This window comes from Psammomys obesus, unplaced genomic scaffold (genome assembly GCF_907164565.1).
Source record: "Psammomys obesus unplaced genomic scaffold, mPsaObe1.curated_primary_1811, whole genome shotgun sequence".
NCBI lineage: Eukaryota > Metazoa > Chordata > Mammalia > Rodentia > Muridae > Psammomys > Psammomys obesus.
This window is the reverse complement of record NW_026596039.1, coordinates 19484142-19501515: the sequence shown is the minus strand read 5'-3', so window position 1 is coordinate 19501515 and position 17374 is coordinate 19484142. Positions and strand designations below refer to the sequence as shown.

Here is a 17374-nt window from a genome sequence, read left to right as displayed (position 1 = left end):
CTTTTCTTTAATTTTTTTGAGACAAAATCTCCCTCTACACAGCCCTGGCTGTCCTGGAACTATGTAGACAAGGCCGACCTTGAACTCACAGAGAACCGCCTGCCTCTGCCTCCCGAGTGCTGAGAATAAAGTGAACTACTTGATTTCTATCCTCTATGCCAGAAGGAAGCAGCCACAACAAAAGGGGTTGAGGGGTAGAGAGGGTAGGGTAGGGACTGCGGGCTCCTTGGCAGGCCCTGCAGGTGGGGCGGGTAGCAGGGGCCTTGTGTGGTGAGTGTGTGCAGCTGTGTTCTGAGAAACCCAGTAAGGCCCTAGTCACCAGTAAGTTGCCCCTGACAGACAGTGTGGTCAGATTCTGCCTGCTTTGTTCAATCTCTATATGTAGGCCTCAGCCCTCTGCTCATCCCACCCAATTGCCCCAAACTCTCCCCACAATTAGCAAGGAGCAAGAGAAGGCTTCCTGGGGGCAGGGCAGGGCAGGGCTGGCACATCTAAAGGAGTCTGTGAGAACTTCCCTAGCTTCAGGCTCGGTGTCTGCGGCCAGCACTCTGGGGTCTTCCATAGCTTCGTGACAGGCAGGGGTTGTGAGAAACTGGGGTGGGCTCCTTGTATACTTTCAGTCAACCACAGTACCCACTTCCCTGGCCTTGCTGAGAGGGTAAGCAGAATCTATCAGGTTAACACACAAGAAGAGGAAGCACGGGTGAGCTATTAGGAGGAGGATAGATATATTCTGTGAGGGCAGAGTGGTCAATGCTAGGAAGTTATGTTTTTTTGTTGTTGTTGTTTTGTTTTGTTTTTTTTTTCCTGACTCCCTGTCTTTCAGGTCTCCTCCAGCTCCTTTGGTTTGGGCCTCTTCCTCACTCCATTCCTACCCACAGTCCTTCCTGTTTGGAGAGAAAGGTCTTTTTTTTTTTTTTTTTTTTTTTTTTTAACGTCTTCTTTTTCTTTTTTTTTTTTTTTATTTTATTTTATTTTTCTTTTTAGTTACATTTTGTTAACTCTGTGTCCCAGCTGTATCCCGAAGAAGGGAAGTTAGTATGATATGGAAAGGATAGGAGCTCCACAAGGACCAACTATATCTGGGCACAGGGTCTTTTCTGAGACTGACACTCAACCAAGGACCATCTATGGATATAACCTAGAACTTCTGCTCGGAGAGAAAGGTCTTACCTCCTGCCCCTTTCACACCACATGGCATGGTGGCTTTCAGAAGTCTCTGTGAAAGACTTGAGCACCATGGGGACTGAGCCACACAGACAATTCTTGAAGCGAGGCCCCTCAACACTGCTCTGAGTATTGGGTCCTGGACCATGGAACCTCTTTGTCTGCAAGCCAGAGTGTTCAGAATCTCCAGCCAGTGACACCTCTGCCAAAGCTGATTTCTGCTCTCTGTCGAGCATGCTGTCATCTCTGTCATCCTGCCTGCACACACACCCAGTGTGGGGCTGGGCTGGGGCTTGGGAACTCCCTGCCCAACAGCCTCAGCTTGCAGGATATATTTACTTAAAAAAAAAAAAAATCAAAAAACAGGCCTAACATTTTGGCTTCTTACCCAGGGGCTGGAGGCCAGTAGCTGTTTCCTACACTTTGACTCTTACAGTTTTTTGTAGAGACACCCCAGCACACACACACACACCAAGAGAGACTCACAGGAATTTACACTCACAAGGAGACTAATTCACATCCATACACAAACACACCATCACACAAACACACACACAAGTATCCTCAGACAGTCTCAGACTCTCATGAACGGTGTCTGTTATTGTATGTCCCTAACATACAGACTCATCCACGCACAGTAACATTTACTCTACCCCCACCAGCACACACTCGGCACACAAACACCAGCACAGCCAGCCAGGGAGGAAAGGGGTGCTTCTTTTTTCCGTGTTGGAAGCAAGGTTTGAAATTTCCCACTTTCCATGAGATCCAGTTTCTCACCCTTCCCCCATTTAAAAAAAAAAAAATTCCTTTCTGGCCTCATCTTTTCTTGGGTCCTGCCCAGATAGTGCTGTGACTTTAAGAAAGTTGGAGCTTGAGACAGACAGAGAGAGAGAGAGAGAGAGAGAGAGAGAGAGAGAGACAGAGAGGAGAGAGAAAAACACAGATGAACAACCCCAAATCTGGCCTCTTTTCCCCTCCAGTGTCTAGTGTCATTTGTGAGGCAGGGTCCCTGTTGCTAAAACTCATTTTTGTTTTGTTGAAAGGCGTCTAGGCTGAACAGACCTTCCCTGCAGCCCCTGCTCAGAGCTGTCCCAGACACGGTGTTCAGCAGGGTGTGCAAAACAGCCAGCCCCTTCTTCCAGCATCCAGGTCCTGCCCCAGCAATCCTGGTCCTGTGGACTTGCAAGCAATCCAGTCCTTTGGTGCTCTGGTTCCATCTTAAAAGAGGCTCAGCTTGACTTCAGAAGAACAGTTTGGAGGTAAGTCAGGAAAGAAGGAGCCCCCACAGCTGGGGGTGAGGGAGTTGGGGCTCCTTTGTCCTTAGCACATCCCTGTGGGCTTGAGGGACTTGGAACAGGCTCTTACACAGAGCCATCCAAAGATCATCTGCCTGGACCGTCTCAACCCCAGAGCTCCCAGCTGCACTTGGGCTGAGCCTCCGGGCCCCCTGCCTTAGTTGAGAGGTCCTAGCTGGTTTATTTAGGCAGCTGCCTGGGGTAGTTTGAACAGAACAGGCCACAGAGTGGGAGAGGTGGAGGGGGGGGGGTGTGCATCGCAAAAGGGGCCTTGTCTGGACCAGGGCAGCAAAACATACCTATGGGGGCTCCAGTGGAAGGGGCTGTAACCAGGATGTGGGAGGGCAGAAGGGAGGTTCTGTGAAGTGCTCGGGGAGTGGGGTGGCTGGAAAACAGATTTCAAGTCATAAAGTCAGCTAGGAACAGGCCGAGGCAGAAAGAGCTCTGTGCAAAGGAGAAGCTGGGATCGACTCCCATCCTGCCTTTACCCTGCCTGCCTGCAAGACCTTGGCAAGTCCCAGCCCTCCTCTGGGCCTCAGTTTTCTCTCCTGTGGGGTGGGGGTTGTGGGTTAGGTGGTGTTGGATTCTGGCTGGATTATGTGGAAGAGGGCCTTCTAGTGGGGAGAGTTTGGTTGGGGTCCGAGGAGGGACAAGCTCTTTTTGTGAATCCTTGTGCTCACCTGGATGGCATGCCCTTCCCCATAGGAGGTACCATGCGGGCACTGTGCCTGCTTTGCTGGGCTGTTCTCCTGAACCTGGTGCAAGCTTGTCCAGACCCTTGTGACTGTGGGGAGAAGTATGGCTTCCAGATTGCAGACTGTGCCTACCGTGACCTTGAGGGTGTGCCACCGGGCTTCCCGGCCAACGTGACCACACTGAGCCTGTCAGCCAACAGGCTGCCAGGCCTGCCGGAGGGAGCCTTCAGGGAGGTGCCCCTTCTGCAGTCGCTGTGGCTGGCACACAACGAGATCCGCTCGGTGGCTGTTGGTGCTCTGGCCCCTCTGGGTCATCTCAAGAGTCTGGACCTCAGTCACAACCTCATCTCTGAGTTTGCCTGGAGTGACCTGCATAATCTCAGTGCTTTGCAGTTGCTCAAGATGGACAGCAACGAGTTGTCTTTCATCCCCCGAGACGCCTTCCGCAGCCTCCATGCCCTGCGCTCTCTGCAGCTCAATCACAACCGCCTGCACGCTCTGGCCGAGGGCACCTTTGCACCACTCACCGCACTGTCCCACTTGCAGATCAATGACAACCCTTTTGACTGCACCTGCGGCATTGTGTGGTTCAAGACCTGGGCCCTGGCCACAGCAGTTTCTATTCCAGAGCAGGACAACATCGCCTGTACTTCGCCCCATGTGCTAAAGGGTACCCCACTGAGCCGCCTGCCACCCCTGCCCTGCTCAGCACCCTCAGTGCAGCTAAGCTACCAGCCCAGCCAGGACGGAGCAGAGCTGCGGCCTGGCTTCGTGCTGGCTCTTCACTGCGACGTGGATGGACAGCCAGTCCCCCAGCTTCACTGGCATATTCACACCCCCGGCGGCACCGTGGAGATCACCAGTCCTAATGTAGGCACTGATGGACGTGCCCTGCCTGGTGCCCTTGCGGCCAGTGGGCGGCCACGCTTCCAAGCCTTTGCCAACGGCAGCCTGCTTATCCCTGACTTTGGCAAGCTGGAGGAGGGCACTTATAGCTGCCTGGCCACCAATGAACTAGGCAGTGCTGAGAGCTCTGTGAACGTGGCACTGGCCACTCCAGGTGAGGGAGGAGAGGATGTAGTGGGGCGCAAGTTCCACAGCAAAGCAGTGGAGGGCAAGGGCTGCTACACGGTTGACAATGAGGTACAGCCATCCGGACCCGAGGACAATGTGGTTATCATCTATCTCAGCCGTGCTGGGCCCCCAGAGGCTGCCATAGCCGCGGAGGGGAAGCCTGCGCAGCAGCTCTCAGGCATGCTGTTGCTAGGCCAAAGCCTGCTTGTTCTCTTCCTTGCCTGCTTCTAGCCACACCCTGCCCCGGCTGGCTCGAGCAGCCCCAGGGCCTTCCTAACTCCTCCTGACCATGTTCCTGCCAATGTTCCTACTAATGAGGTCTGGAATTGGTGAGGCCTGAGGTTGGCCTGGGGACTTCACATTTTCCTACCTCCCTTTCTAAGCCCTTCCAGGCCACTCATTGCTCCAACTTGCTGATCTGCTCAGAGGGCAACTGGTACAGAACTGTATCCCAGAACTCTTTGTCTCTGGTGCTAATTGCTGCTAATAGTATTGCCTATGCTCCTATCAGGGCAGCATGCTAACAGGGCAACAATGATGCCACTTTGAGAGTTCTAGGCACTGAGATAAGGAGCTTGGGGAGGCCATCAAGGTTGCACTGGGGCTGGGCTGGAAGGGAACCTGGAATGGCCAGTATAGGATCTGGAAAAGAGGTACCACAGGCAAGGGCTAGGAAAGCTAAAAGCTCTCCCTGTCCTCCTAATGCTCTCTATTGAGATGTGGAAATTGTGCCTGGCTGTGCCTCTCTCTCCCCTCTCACCCCAAACCCCACAGTTTCTGCCTGTCTCTTGAGACACTTGCTCTTCCTTTCTTTCCAAGTATGCACCAGTAGCCTGTCCCTCCAGAGAAGCTAGCCAGTCTGAAATAAACATAAGAAATAAGCAGAAGAAATAAACAACATTTCTGATGTTCCCTTTTGTCTGCTTGGAATTCTGTTGGGATCAAAGAGTCTTTATCAGAGGATGGGATGGCCATATGTGAGAGTCGTGCCAACAGGAGACATAGGCGCACGGTGTTTCAGGTAGCATGGGAGGGGAGCCAGGACTCACCACTGAGCCCCAACATGAGTCAAGCTGCACATTTTCTGTCTTCAGACTAGCCCATGGGAACAGTGAGATGGGAACCTGAGCAGTGCATTTTGCATTTTTTTGAAAAGGGTTAGGTGATGGGAAGGCCTGGGCTGTAGCCCCAAGAAGAGAGTTATGGATAGAGGAGAATATGGTTGGAGACAGATGGGGGAAGAGGAAAGAAGGAGACTGAAGGAAGGATGGGGAAGTAGGGGACAGAGGACAAGGAAGAAACTGAAGACAGCTTGGAAGAAGGAGAAACACTGCTCTCAGGCTTTCTCTCTAGAAAGAGGAAATGGGCTCAGAAGGGATGTTCCAGCAGAGGAGAAGCTCTGGCCTAAGGTAGGACTGGGAGCTGGGGCCTAGCCACAGTGGTGAGGTTGTAGATGGTTCTGCCAGTGGAGGTACCGCAGAACTCCAGGCCTGTGCTGGTCAGAAGTGTCACCCTGGCCCCCACCTCTAAAGACTGGATGTGTGCTCACAGGGATGGTGACCTTTGGGGGGAGGCCTGGACCTCTTCCCGAGCCCTGGGACTGCTGAGCTCAGCAGAATGAAAATGGGAGGTTGAGTCTGGAACAGCAGCTGCGAGTTTGGCAGCCGGCCAGCCCCTCTCCCATACCGGGGTCCACATGTAGGGCCTCCTCTCTCCCTCATCCAACTTGCAGCTCATGTTGAGTCCTTGTCAGCATCAACCAGCCAGGGTCAAGAATGTCCTAACATCCGAGAGAAAGCACCAGGATGGAGCCAGATTCCGTATGCTGTGTTCCTTTGGGCAAGTTACTGCCCTTCTCTGGGCTTCAGGCGTGTCAGAGATCAAATGACAAAAGGCTGGGAATGTAGCTGAGTTTTCATGGCGTGCATGAGCGCCTGAAGCAGCGGTGCCTGTAATCTCAACGGTCAGGAGGTGGGCACTCAGGAAATAAAGTCAGGAAGACCAGGTGCTACACAGCAAATCTGAGGTCAGCCTGGGCTACATGAGAGCCTGCCTCTCCAAAGCACAAAGACAAGGACGTTTTCAAAGGTCCAATTGACCTGACAGTTCTGACTTGGAGCCCAGCATCCCACTCCACTCACCACTGAGCCGGCTGAGCATCCTGAAGATCCATCTAGCCCTGGGTTCTAGCACCTGACACTCCCACTTGAGGCCGAACAGCACGGTAACTACTGTACCGAGTGATCTAGCTGCTCCTTTGCTTTTGCCTTTTGGGGCTCCCACTGTCCTTAGGATATAACAGGAATTTCCCAGTCAGCCATGGACCCTCTGACTGACTCCCCCGTGTGGTCCACCCCTATCTGCACCTTCTTCCTTCCCCTGTGAAACTATGTCATCTTCATCTTTACATCCCCTGTGCCCACCTTTCCCCCAATATACCCTTTTCCTGGTCTTCATTTGGTTGATGCAGTTTTCTACATCACCTCCTCCAGGAAGTTTTCTTGGATCTTCTTTCACCTTCAGTGTGAACCAGGCCCCTTCCTTTGACCCACACTGCCTTAAGTACCCTAGACAGGTTATATTCTCTTGTGATTGTCTCCTTGGTAAGGGCTGAAGCAGAATCAGAGTGGTTCTCCTGTGACTGCATGGGTTCTGATACCCCACATAGAAGGCATTTTGCAGTGGGCTAAGGAGGACTTAGAGCACGCTTTTTTTTTGGCCTCTGGGCAGGCCAGATCATGTGTTTAAAGGGGCAGGAGGCGCCTCTGGTGAGCTGTGTATGTGTTTGATGCATGCTTTTGAGGCTCCCTCATCCAAGCGGGGTGAGGAAGCACGGTGACCCACAGCTCAAGCAGCCCTCTGAGGCATGCACGTGTCTTCTCCCAGACCCCACCGTGTCTGCGCCTCCGCCGGCCCCTGCACACGTAGTCCGCAACATTAGCCTCCTCAGCTTTTATGTCCCGCTGGCCTCCACTCCTTTCTTTATTCCCTAGAGTCTCTACCGTTCTTACACCCTTTCCCCCCCAGATCCTGCCGTTCTTTAAAACCCTAAAGCCTAACATTTACACTCACTGCCCAGGAATGGTATTGTCGGGTCCCCAGTCAGACCACCCCAAACCAGGGTCTCTCTCTGCCCTCACCCAGTGTCCAGCCCAACGCTTTGTCGGAATACCTCCGGTGCTCTCTACTCTCCCAAATGGAGCTCATGTTAGATTTACGGACAGTGTAGGCGGTTCCCCTGAGAGCCCTTCCCCAGTAAGGAGGAACGTTCCTCAGGGGCACATTTATTACTGGGAGCACGCTAACTTCTTTCATGACAACTAACGGCATTAAAACTACAAAAATATCTGCTTCTTGGAGTGGGCAGCTCGGCGAGGCCTCTTAGAGTCTGCCTTGGCTGCACAAGAAGGGGCGGGTAGTGGTAGAGAGAAAGAGGAAAGAGAAAGCTGGGGCAGGGAGGAAGCCGCACAGGCTCCACCTTCGTGGTGGGAGGGCTGGGACTGAGGTGGGGCCAGCTGGGATGGGAGATACTCAGGCCTTTCATCACGGAACAGGGAGTGAGAGGGGCCTCAGTGAGGCTGGCAAGCTGATGGCAGAGCCAGGTTGGGGAAGAGAGGCCCAAATGTGGCCACCCCTGCTCTTCCAGTTCCAAAACAAAGAGCCCGTCAGCTGTTTTCTCTAGAGCCCTAGCCTGGTGGACGAGCACAGTCCAAAATCCTCTCGAGGCTGGTAGTGTAGACACAGTGACTCCAGTCCCCTGATCCCACAGGGATCTGCTGGCTGGCAGGGCTACTGCTGGGGGAGGGGGTTGCTGGTATGGATGGGAGGGAGGATGGTAGACAGGAATGTGCCTCAGCACATAAGAGCAGGGTGGTGTGGTTTTCCTCACCCTCAGGGCTGGGTGCCATTGGCTTTGGCACTAGTCAGGGCTGCCTTCCGGAAGGCCTGCAGGCTAGGGTTGCGCAGCAGAGTGTAGGCCAGACACCAGCGGGCCCTGCTCTGGCTGCCTTTCGGTCCTGCTCCTTTGGCCATCAGGTCCTTGGTCTGTAGCAATTGCATCCCTGAGAGAAAGGGGGAGGAGGAGAGAAAAGAGGAGGAGAGGAGACCTTCTGTAAGTCCCAGCCAATCCTCCACAGGCCACAGACCTGAGAAGGGTTTAAAGCCCCACAATAGCCAGGGTTCCAGCTGCTAGCTGAGACACAAAGCTGGGCTACAGAAGCATGTCACGATGCTGGTGGAAGGGGGGTGGGGATAAGGTCAAGGAACTAGAGGCTGTCAGGATAGACGCAGAAGCTGCATGGGGTAGGCGGGCCGAGGAAGTGAGGGCTGCCTGGCATCTGCTCCCATAGACCTGGGAGAAGGAGGTAGCATCTCACTCCTGGAGGAAGCAGGGAGGGTATCAAGACAGCCATTCCATTCTCTGTGCACATATAAGATGCATGTGTGTGACAAAATGACCCTGAGACCCAATTGGGAAGATGACAACAGGGCACTGAAGGACAGAGCGTGAGAGACTTCCCTGCCTCGCTATCTTGGAAGCGGCCTCCCTGAGAAACTGGGAGCCTCTATCCTGAGCCCAGGTGGCAAAGTACCTTCTTCTTCTGTTGGTCTGAGGCTGTCCTGGGGGGCCATCAGGGGCCGGGGCTGTGGACTTGGCGCATGAAGAAGCAGGGTGCAGAAGGCCAGGACTCCTGGATGCGACTGGCTAGCCTCGATCCTCAGGAAGTTTCGGTATGTGTGATAGCCTAGGATGGGTTGGGGACAGAATGCTGAGGCATGAGGGACCCATGGAAGAGCAAGGTACTCAGAAGCGGCAAAAGGCTTCCACAGAGTATGTGTACACACTGCCGTGAGACCAAGCATGGGGCGCACACTCTGCACACAGGCACTTGGCACCCTTGTTAGAACCCACCACAGCCACCCTGCCACACATGCTTGTCTGGCCTTTCTCAGCAGACACACTGCACACACCCGTGGAGCCCTGGCAGTGCACACGAATTGCACACGCATGCCTCACGCCACAGAGCCTTGACAGTGCTCACACACCAGCCACACGTGGGCACAGAGGCCTACGTGTGCAGGTCAGCCCAGAGGTCAGGGTGGGGCAGTTGCTTGAACAGCTCAGCCCCCAGTCCCTGCTTAGTGACCTTACCTGGATCCAGGGAGGCAGCTCTCTGTGGCAGCAGGCTGAGGTCCATCTGGCCAAGGTGAACGGCGTTGTAGAGGGAAGACAGAAGCACCCGCCAGAGAGCCACTATAGCTCCCACCAGCATGTTGATGGGGAAGAGAAGAAAGGTGGCCACACAGAGCATGCGCCTGGGGGTAGGGAGGAGACAGGTTGAGGCAGGCCTCCCCCGGAGCCCTGTGCCAGGCCAGCATCACACCTCATGCCCTCGGCACTGTTCTCACCAGTCACTGACATTTATTGGGTGTGCTTTTTTGTACAGCCCAGGGAGAACAGAGTTTAATATCAGGTGTCTTCCTCTATCACTTTTTTTTTTGTTTTGTTTTTTGAGGCAGGATCTCTCATTCAACCTGGAGCTCACGGATTGAGCAAGACTAAGTTGGCCAGCAAGCCCCAGGGATCCTCCAGGCATGTGCCACTGTGTCCAACTTTTTATGTGGGGGCTGAAGATCAGCTGAACTTGGGTCCTCATGGTTGCATGGCAAGCATTTTACCAGCCTAGCTATCCCCTCAACTCTCAACCTGTATCTGTATGACCCCGACGTTCCCACCTTCCTCCTTGGGTCCCCTGTCCACAAAGTCCAAACTCCTCTTGGGAGCCAACATTTTCCCACACTCTTGCTCCAAGGTGAGAGGTTTGAGGGAATAGGACGTCAGTGATCCTCAAAGCAAAAAAGACTCTTGACAGCTGGGCTAACAGCTCAGTATTAGTGTGTGTCTGCCATGCACTAGGCCCTGGGTTTGCAAAGCTGTGGGTTCTCAGCACCCCAAAATCTCTTGGAAGAAGACTGAATCTGTGACAGGTAAGACAGAGATATTTTTAGAGTACAAAATCTACAGAGAGGAGTCTGGGGGCCATCTTACCGGTTGGTCAGCTCTGGATATCCATGGTGAGTGTCTAAGAAGACCCAGTTGGCTGCTGTGTTCTGTGTGAGTACAGCCAAGGCCAGAGTCAGCCAGAAGGGCCTGTGTGTAGGTAGGATGAGAAAAGGGGTGCTGTTACTGGGCCCTTTGGAAAGTCCTAGAGCCCACTCTTTGCCTCACTCACCATGTGGATTCTAGGGATCGGAGGAGCAGGAGGTTCCTGCCATGGATTAGAGGCACAAACACCAGGAAGGCCAGGGCTGTAGTCCCCAAGAAGAAGATGACCTGCTGCACCAGGAGCCCTGCAGGGGGCAGAAGGGACAAGGGGACAGACAAGAGGTTCTGTGGAAGCCAGCTTAATCCTGTGCTCTAGGAAATCAAGGGCTTCTATGCTATTTCCACTCCATGTCACTGCCCGAGCATTGGTTTATTCTTCTATAAAATAAGGATCGTAGTCCCTTGGAGAGCTGTTGTAATACTCCAGGAGCCTCAGACTCCATGTTATTGCCCTAAAATTGATCTGAGTTCTTGGGCATAATTACCATTTAAATGAGCATGTGTGTGACTGTGAATCAGGGCTGCTTTAGCACCTGTGGTCCTGAGTGTAGCTAAGAAAACCATTGGGCCACACAGTCACCTGGGATGATATATACAGGTCTTGGGAGGTCTAAGGTTGACCAAGATGGGAAGCACTTTTAGTTCTACCATTTTCTCCATCCCCCATCACCTTTCCTTCTCCCCTGGGTACTAACAGGCGATCTGAAGGCCAGGTCTGGCCTTTGGACTTGCAGGAGAGGCCGAGTCCCTCACAGTTCAGGTGTGTTGTGCACTATGGTATCTAGGAGGAGAACTTGAGACATAGTCTAGAAGAGTCCTTGAGGGTCATCTGACCAGACTGTTTCAGGGCAGCACCCCTATGCAGACCTCACATGTCCGTGGAAACTTGCTTGCCTCCTCCAGGAATGAGAAGCTCTACCTCGAGGCAGCTCACTATGGCCAGCCTTCTCTTACAAAAGCATCCGTGTGCCACCTTGAAGGTGCTACAGCCAGACCCAGGTTCTCCTGCTCACAATTACCCAGAAACACCTTCATATGAAGGGCTTCCCTTTCTAGGGGCTCCTATGCCAACATCCCGAGCAAGCTTCCTGAGAGTAAGGGAGGCCGCAGATTCCTTCCATGACTCTTGCCCTTCTTAGCCCAGAAAAACCTTTGCCAAGTACCCATCCCTCCCACCAGGGCCCAGCTCTAGGGACACAGCAAGGGAGCTCACCAAGGCAGGTGAAGGCCGTCTGATAGGCACTGAAGCTCATCCAGCAGACTATGGCTTGGCGGGAGGGGTGAGTACTCTGGAGAGGAGGACCCAGGTCCAGGGTAGCCCCTCGGTGCAGTGCTTGAAGATTGGCCCTGGGTTGAGAACAAACAGTGACCTTAGGGAACAACACAACACCCTTAAATAGTAGCCCAGGGCAAGCATCTGGCCATTAGCAGGGAACCTCAGGGCTTTAGGAGCCTGGAGGTTAACTCAATCCGGGGTGCTCCTCCTGAGGAGGCGAGGTAGGTAGAGTTTTGAAAGATCCCAGACAGAGGGCACATCCTGAAGCACCACAGGGAATGGAATTGGTATCCAGCTGGACCACCAGGAAGGAAGGCAAGGCAGAGGGTCTTGATGCCAGGTCAAACAGGGCCATCTCTATAGTCTAGAGTCCCTGAGTGGGAACCCTGAGGCCTAGCAAGTGCCCAAAGTAGGTAAAGCATTTCTCAGCACCACTCATTTCTCAGAACAGCCTCTCAAATGCCTTCCACCTTCCAGGGTATTTCCATCTTCTACGAACTGTTTATCCACTTTTCTGCTCTTACTCATACAGTCACTCCTGCCCTTGGTATCCTTCGTCCCTCAGCCCCAGCCTCTTCATCCTTCGGAACTGGATTCTTTATTACCAGCCCTCTGAAGGTCCCTTCTCACAGGCAAACTTCCCAGCAATGTATTGTGGTCTCTCCCACCCCTCAAAGACCTTGAGAACAACCAGAAACACCCCTGGGGCAGACAAGCTCCACCTTCTCCTCCCATCTGAAGGTGGGGAATGTGCTCTCTGTGGCAGCCTGGCCTCAGAGGCTTCTCCCTCCTGCATTGGGGTCCCTCAAGTGTTCAGGTCTTGGATCCTTGCCCTATATCTGTATCGGAGTGTCATGGCCTGTCACTGACCTGTGTGTCCCCAGAGAGCGGATCAGGAGCAGGAAGGTTAATGAGCAGGACAAGACCAGAGCTGAGATGTAACATGCTGGATGGGAGAGAGAGAGCCGGGGAGGTCAAGGGCTAGAGGATCTTCTAGAACCTCAGACCCCTGGACTCCACTGTAAGGGAAAACCACTGAGCCCCCGCTCCAGTTCTTGGGTCCAACATTGACCTGACATCCTCTACAGCCCCATCCTCCCCAGTAACGTATGATAGCCAAAGGAGGGAAAGGGCCGCTTTGACCTCCCCAGTAACGTATGATAGCCAAAGGAGGGAAAGGGCCGCTTTGACCTCCCCAGTAATGTATGATAGCCAAAGGAGGGAAAGGGCCGCTTTGACCTCCCCAGTAACGTATGATAGCCAAAAGAGGGAAAGGGCCGCTTTGACCTCCCCAGTAACGTATGATAGCCAATAGACGGAAAGGGCCGCTTTGACCTCCCCAGTAACGTATGATAGCCAAAAGAGGGAAAGGGCCGCTTTGACCTCCCCAGTAACGTATGATAGCCAATAGATGGAAAGGGCCGCTTTGAGCCACAGGCATGGCCTTCACCTAGGTTTTGTTGCTATGACGTGCTCTAATGAGAGATTCCTACCTGGCATCTGCCCGCAGCTCCTCTCTTCCTGCCCTCAAGAGAGCCTTGTAACAATCACAAACTCTGATGGCCATGAGGTGTGGCCCACCTCCCAGATGGCCATAAACCCATCCCTACTTGTATTAGTGGCTTTGTTCAGGCCTCAGAGAGTTGGGCCCCACCGTCCACCATAATGAAGGAGGCGGTAGCTATTACTTATCTCCTCTGGGTGAGGCCCTCCTCCTCACTCTCTGCCTCACAACCCTGACCACACGCAAGTGGAACAGTCAGATCCACAGTCCCTGTCATGGTGGGTAGAGAGCTCTGAATAGATGTAAAAGAACATTGTGAGTGCAGCTGACATGCTCCGAGCTCACATGCCAGCCTGCCTCACCCCAGACCCTCACAGCAAGCCCACAAGGTCTCTCAGAGGAATTGCTCTGGGAAAGCTTCACAGCGCATGTCTCTGTACGCTCCACTCTGCCCTACACTGCCAGCCCACCCTGGCCGGCAGGACAAGGCTGGTGTCAGGAAAACATGCAAAGCGGCCACACCGCCATCAACCATTGCATGCTCTTCCCCCAAAGCCAGAATGCTCATTTCAACAAAGGAACCTCCAGTGGGCCAATGGTGCAGGTGCCATGAGTCATGACTATCAGGCTTTGTGATAAGGTGGAAGGGAGCCTTAACTAGGGCTTCAAGGATCTAATTCTATCTACTGTATCCTGTTGCACAACCTGAGGCCAGCCCCTCCATATGTGTCCCCCACAAGGCTAGAAGATGGGTAGGAGGTAGCTATATGTCAGACCAGAGAAGGGGGCGGCTGGTGTTTCCAGGCCTGAGGCTTGTTTCATGGGAGGCGGGGAAAGGGCACCAGTGCAGATAAACGAGTATTGGAAAGAGAACTCAGGGGCCCTGCCAGACTGCAGCCTGGGCCAAGAGGATTGCCCATAAATCCCAGGGTCCATCCCACCTACTAGTCATTTCTTCCTTCCCCACCCTGAAGTCATGGGCTTCTGCATCACGACAGCTAGAGAGTTGGTCAAAGACACTGGGGCTGGGGGAAAGGAAGATGTCGCAAGGGTTGATAAGAGTCATAGGCTGAAGAGATATGGAAGCTCCAACTGCCCCCTACTTTGAGATGAGTGGAGACCCAGACCAAGGCATCCTGTGTGTTTGCGGCAGGCTATAACCAGGTCCAGTGGCCTGTCTCCCACGCCCGCGATGACCTTTAGGGACACTGAGCAATCTCACCTTCCACAGCCCATAAGTGATGCTTCACCAGCTCTACCACCTCCTGCCTGTCCTCAGAGAGCACGATCCCAAAGCCAGCCAGCAGGTAGGAGACATCCGTGGTGATCCCCGCCCTCACCTTCTGCACAGTAGGCACCACGCTCACCAGCAGCAGCAGGGCCACCTGGAAAAGCCCCACCGTGAGGGTGGCAGGGACCAGCTGTATTTACACCAGGCTCTGCCACCCTGAAAAGGTGGCCAGCTGCAGCCACATGCCTCTACACTGCTCTGAGAGCGGGTCGTTCTGCCTTCAAGCAGAATGTGACGTGAATGTGTGGATGTTTTAGCCCAACAGGCCAAAGATGGGGCTGTTGTAGCTATTTCTTTACCTCTACTTGTCTATCTAAGCTTCAGAATATAAACATTTCCAATTTTGGGCCCGGGTGATAATTTAGTCAGTAAAGTGCTTGGTGTGCCGTGTGAATCTGAATTCTGTTTCCCAGAACCCAGGTAAAAAACTGGATACGGTGGCTCCCACTTATAATCCCAGCACTGGGGAGGCAGAGACAGGCAGATAGATGCCTGGTACTTGCTTAACCAGCCAGCCTGGCCTATGTGGCAAGCTCCAGGCCAGGGAGAGATCCTGTCTGAAAATACAAGGTGGATCGGCAACTAAGGAATGATCCTGGGGGACACACACACACACACATGGGTGGGTGTGAGAGAGAGATTCCAACTTTTCCATGGTAAAGAAAACAATTGAGTATGAAAGCTAGACATTCCTGGGTTCAATTTTTGGCTGCCCTGGCATATTAGCTGTAAGAATATCTTGGCTGAGTCAGCTACTCTACAACTAATTTCCCCTATTTGTAAAATGAAGAGAAACCAGACCTCCATCATGCCAGGAGTTTGTCTGTTTGTTGTTGCTGTTGCTGTTGCTTGTTTGTTTTCTGAGACAGGGTCTCCTCTAGCCCAAGCCGGCCTCAAACTCACTTTGTTGCTCGCTGGGGATGATCTTGCACTTCTGAGCTTTGTGTCTCTACTTCTTAAGTGCTGGGATTACAGGCTTGTGCTTATGTGGTGCTAGCATTAACCTAGGGCTCCATGTATCCTAGGCAATCCCTCTATCAACTAAGCCATGGCCCGAGCCCCTGGGTGTCTTACTTGGTCTTGAGTTATGATGAAGGTGCTGGTGATTTATCAAACATAGCAACTCACAAAGTCCTCCCAATGTAGAAAACTGATTTAATTTCTTCTATTTTACAGATGAGCTAGTAGGTTCATGAAGGTGGAAAACCTTGGCCAAGGTCACCCAGGAGGCGAACAACGGAGGTAGAACTTTAAGTCCGTGTTGATGTGACTTTGTGACTTGTGAGTCATTATGTGAACCTGCTGAGGGCTGGCATCCCTCCCACAGGGTAAGCTAGTGTTTCCAAGAGGCAGAACAGCTGATTGGGTAAGGGGGGGGCACCTGAGGATCTGATTTAGGCCTGAGCTGTACCAGGTTTTGGAGCCTGAGGACAGGGGTTAAGGGACAATGGGCACTAGAAACTGCAGGACACACCTGGTAAGTGGCTGCTCCTGTCAGAGTGGCCGAGATCACCAGCTTCAAGGGCAGGCGGACTCCTGCAGTCACCAGAAGAAGGCACATAGAGAGCAATGTGACCCAGCCTCTGGCCCATCTCTTCCAGGCCAGGCCAGTGTGTCCCCTGACCAGAACTGGCTGCTGCCCTTACATAGGATGAGGGCTCTGGAATGAGCTGACCCTTCCCACCAGCTTCTCTGGGCAAAGGCTCCACCTAATCCTGGCCCTCCACTGTGCCACATACCTGGCTGTGAAGTGTAGAGGGAGTGCTGGGAGCAGGCCCAGGCCCGAGACAGGAGGCGATGCTTGGAGGCAGGGCGGGAGCTGCAGACAGATCCAGGTAGGCTGAGCCTCAGGAGAGAGGCCTCTGCTCAAGGCCTCCTCCACACTGGGTCACTCCTTATCTTTCCCAACACCGTGCCACTAACATGAACCTCTTCCACAGCCCTCATCCAGTCCCACCCTCCCACACATGGTTCCTGAGCCCCATTCCCCTGCCTACTGAGGTATGCCCAGACCTTACCATCTGTCCAGCTTCTTTGGGCAGAGGAGGGTCCTCAGATACTTCTCGGAGGAGCTGGTCTGCAGCCCCTGTGTGGACAAGTGTTGAAGTGTGTGAGATCTGCCACCAGCGGCCAGCAGTCCCTGGAGCCCTGGCCTGGGATACTGAATAAATGAATGAATGGATGCCAAGTGGTTTTCAATGCTTCCTGATTAGGACAGTGGTGGTGGAGTGTGGGGAGGCTGACCTATGACCTATGGGGACAAGGGTCACCCTGGAAAGCTACATTCTCTGCAAATAAAGACCAGCCAAATTCCTATCACGGAGCCTGAAATGCTGGGAAGTTCTTTCCTAGGTCCCCTCTTAGTCAAGTCTCAGTTCTCTGGCCCTTCTAGCCAGGACTGCGGCCAAGGGAAGCCTGGGCCCCATGGACTCACACTGCTCAGGACACAAGATGGTGCCAGTCTAGGGCATACACACTTGGCTCCCTTCCTGCCACAGCTTACTCTAGGGAGATCACAGGGTAATGGCATTTACCCAAGCCACATTCCAGGCCTTAAGCTGCCTGCAGTGGCAGAGGCCCATGGGAAGGGGGGATGAATCTCTGCCTTGCTCAGTGGGAAAATACAGCACAGGGTCACCTGTTGCCAGGGCAACTTGGGGACCCAGGGCAGGGGTGGGACAGCTCAAAGCTTAGCTAATTCCCTTGTGGCTTAGATCTTTCTGACTAATATCCAAAAGGATTTAATATCTTTGGAAATTTGAAGGAGAGGTTTGCCATGGAGAGGAGGTGGAGCAGATAAAATCCTGGGAGGTGAAAGGGGTCTCTAGGTACATGTTCCTGGGCTACTGTGTCCTCTGAGGGACCCTAGACTTCACAGAGAGAATGTAACTATCAGAAGGGCACAAGTGGTGGGCACTTGGGAGCCTGCTGCGTGTGGATAGCAGATCTGGAGCCTAACCAAG

At 53.3% G+C, this 17374-nt stretch overlaps 2 protein-coding genes across 4 annotated transcripts in view; one reads left to right on the top strand and one right to left on the bottom strand.

Moving 5' to 3' along the window:
- Positions 1-2108: 2108 nt before the first annotated feature.
- Positions 2109-5134, top strand: Islr (immunoglobulin superfamily containing leucine rich repeat). Of its 2 annotated transcripts, none has more exons than XM_055622045.1 (2): positions 2109-2429; positions 3171-5134. In XM_055622045.1, exon 2 carries the CDS (start codon positions 3179-3181, stop codon positions 4463-4465), a length of 1287 nt encoding a protein of 428 aa, XP_055478020.1. In that variant the 5' UTR covers positions 2109-2429; positions 3171-3178; the 3' UTR covers positions 4466-5134. The 2 variants fall into 2 exon arrangements, with proteins under 2 accessions (XP_055478020.1, XP_055478021.1); XM_055622046.1 differs by lacking the exon at positions 2109-2429 and adding an exon at positions 2888-2975.
- A 2374-nt stretch (positions 5135-7508) lies between these two features.
- The window catches only part of Stra6 (signaling receptor and transporter of retinol STRA6), a 28884-nt gene continuing 19018 nt past the window's right edge, over positions 7509-17374 (bottom strand). For both annotated transcript variants that reach the window (XM_055622097.1, XM_055622098.1), the window contains 11 exons: positions 16430-16497; positions 16151-16230; positions 15886-15947; positions 14343-14505; positions 12487-12562; positions 11554-11687; positions 10468-10585; positions 10284-10385; positions 9387-9550; positions 8827-8979; positions 7509-8295 (listed from right to left, as the gene is read on the bottom strand). In XM_055622097.1, coding sequence (XP_055478072.1) covers positions 8126-8295; positions 8827-8979; positions 9387-9550; positions 10284-10385; positions 10468-10585; positions 11554-11687; positions 12487-12562; positions 14343-14505; positions 15886-15947; positions 16151-16230; positions 16430-16497 — 1290 coding nt within the window. In that variant the 3' untranslated portion in view covers positions 7509-8125. The remainder of the gene's footprint in view (positions 8296-8826; positions 8980-9386; positions 9551-10283; positions 10386-10467; positions 10586-11553; positions 11688-12486; positions 12563-14342; positions 14506-15885; positions 15948-16150; positions 16231-16429; positions 16498-17374) is intronic.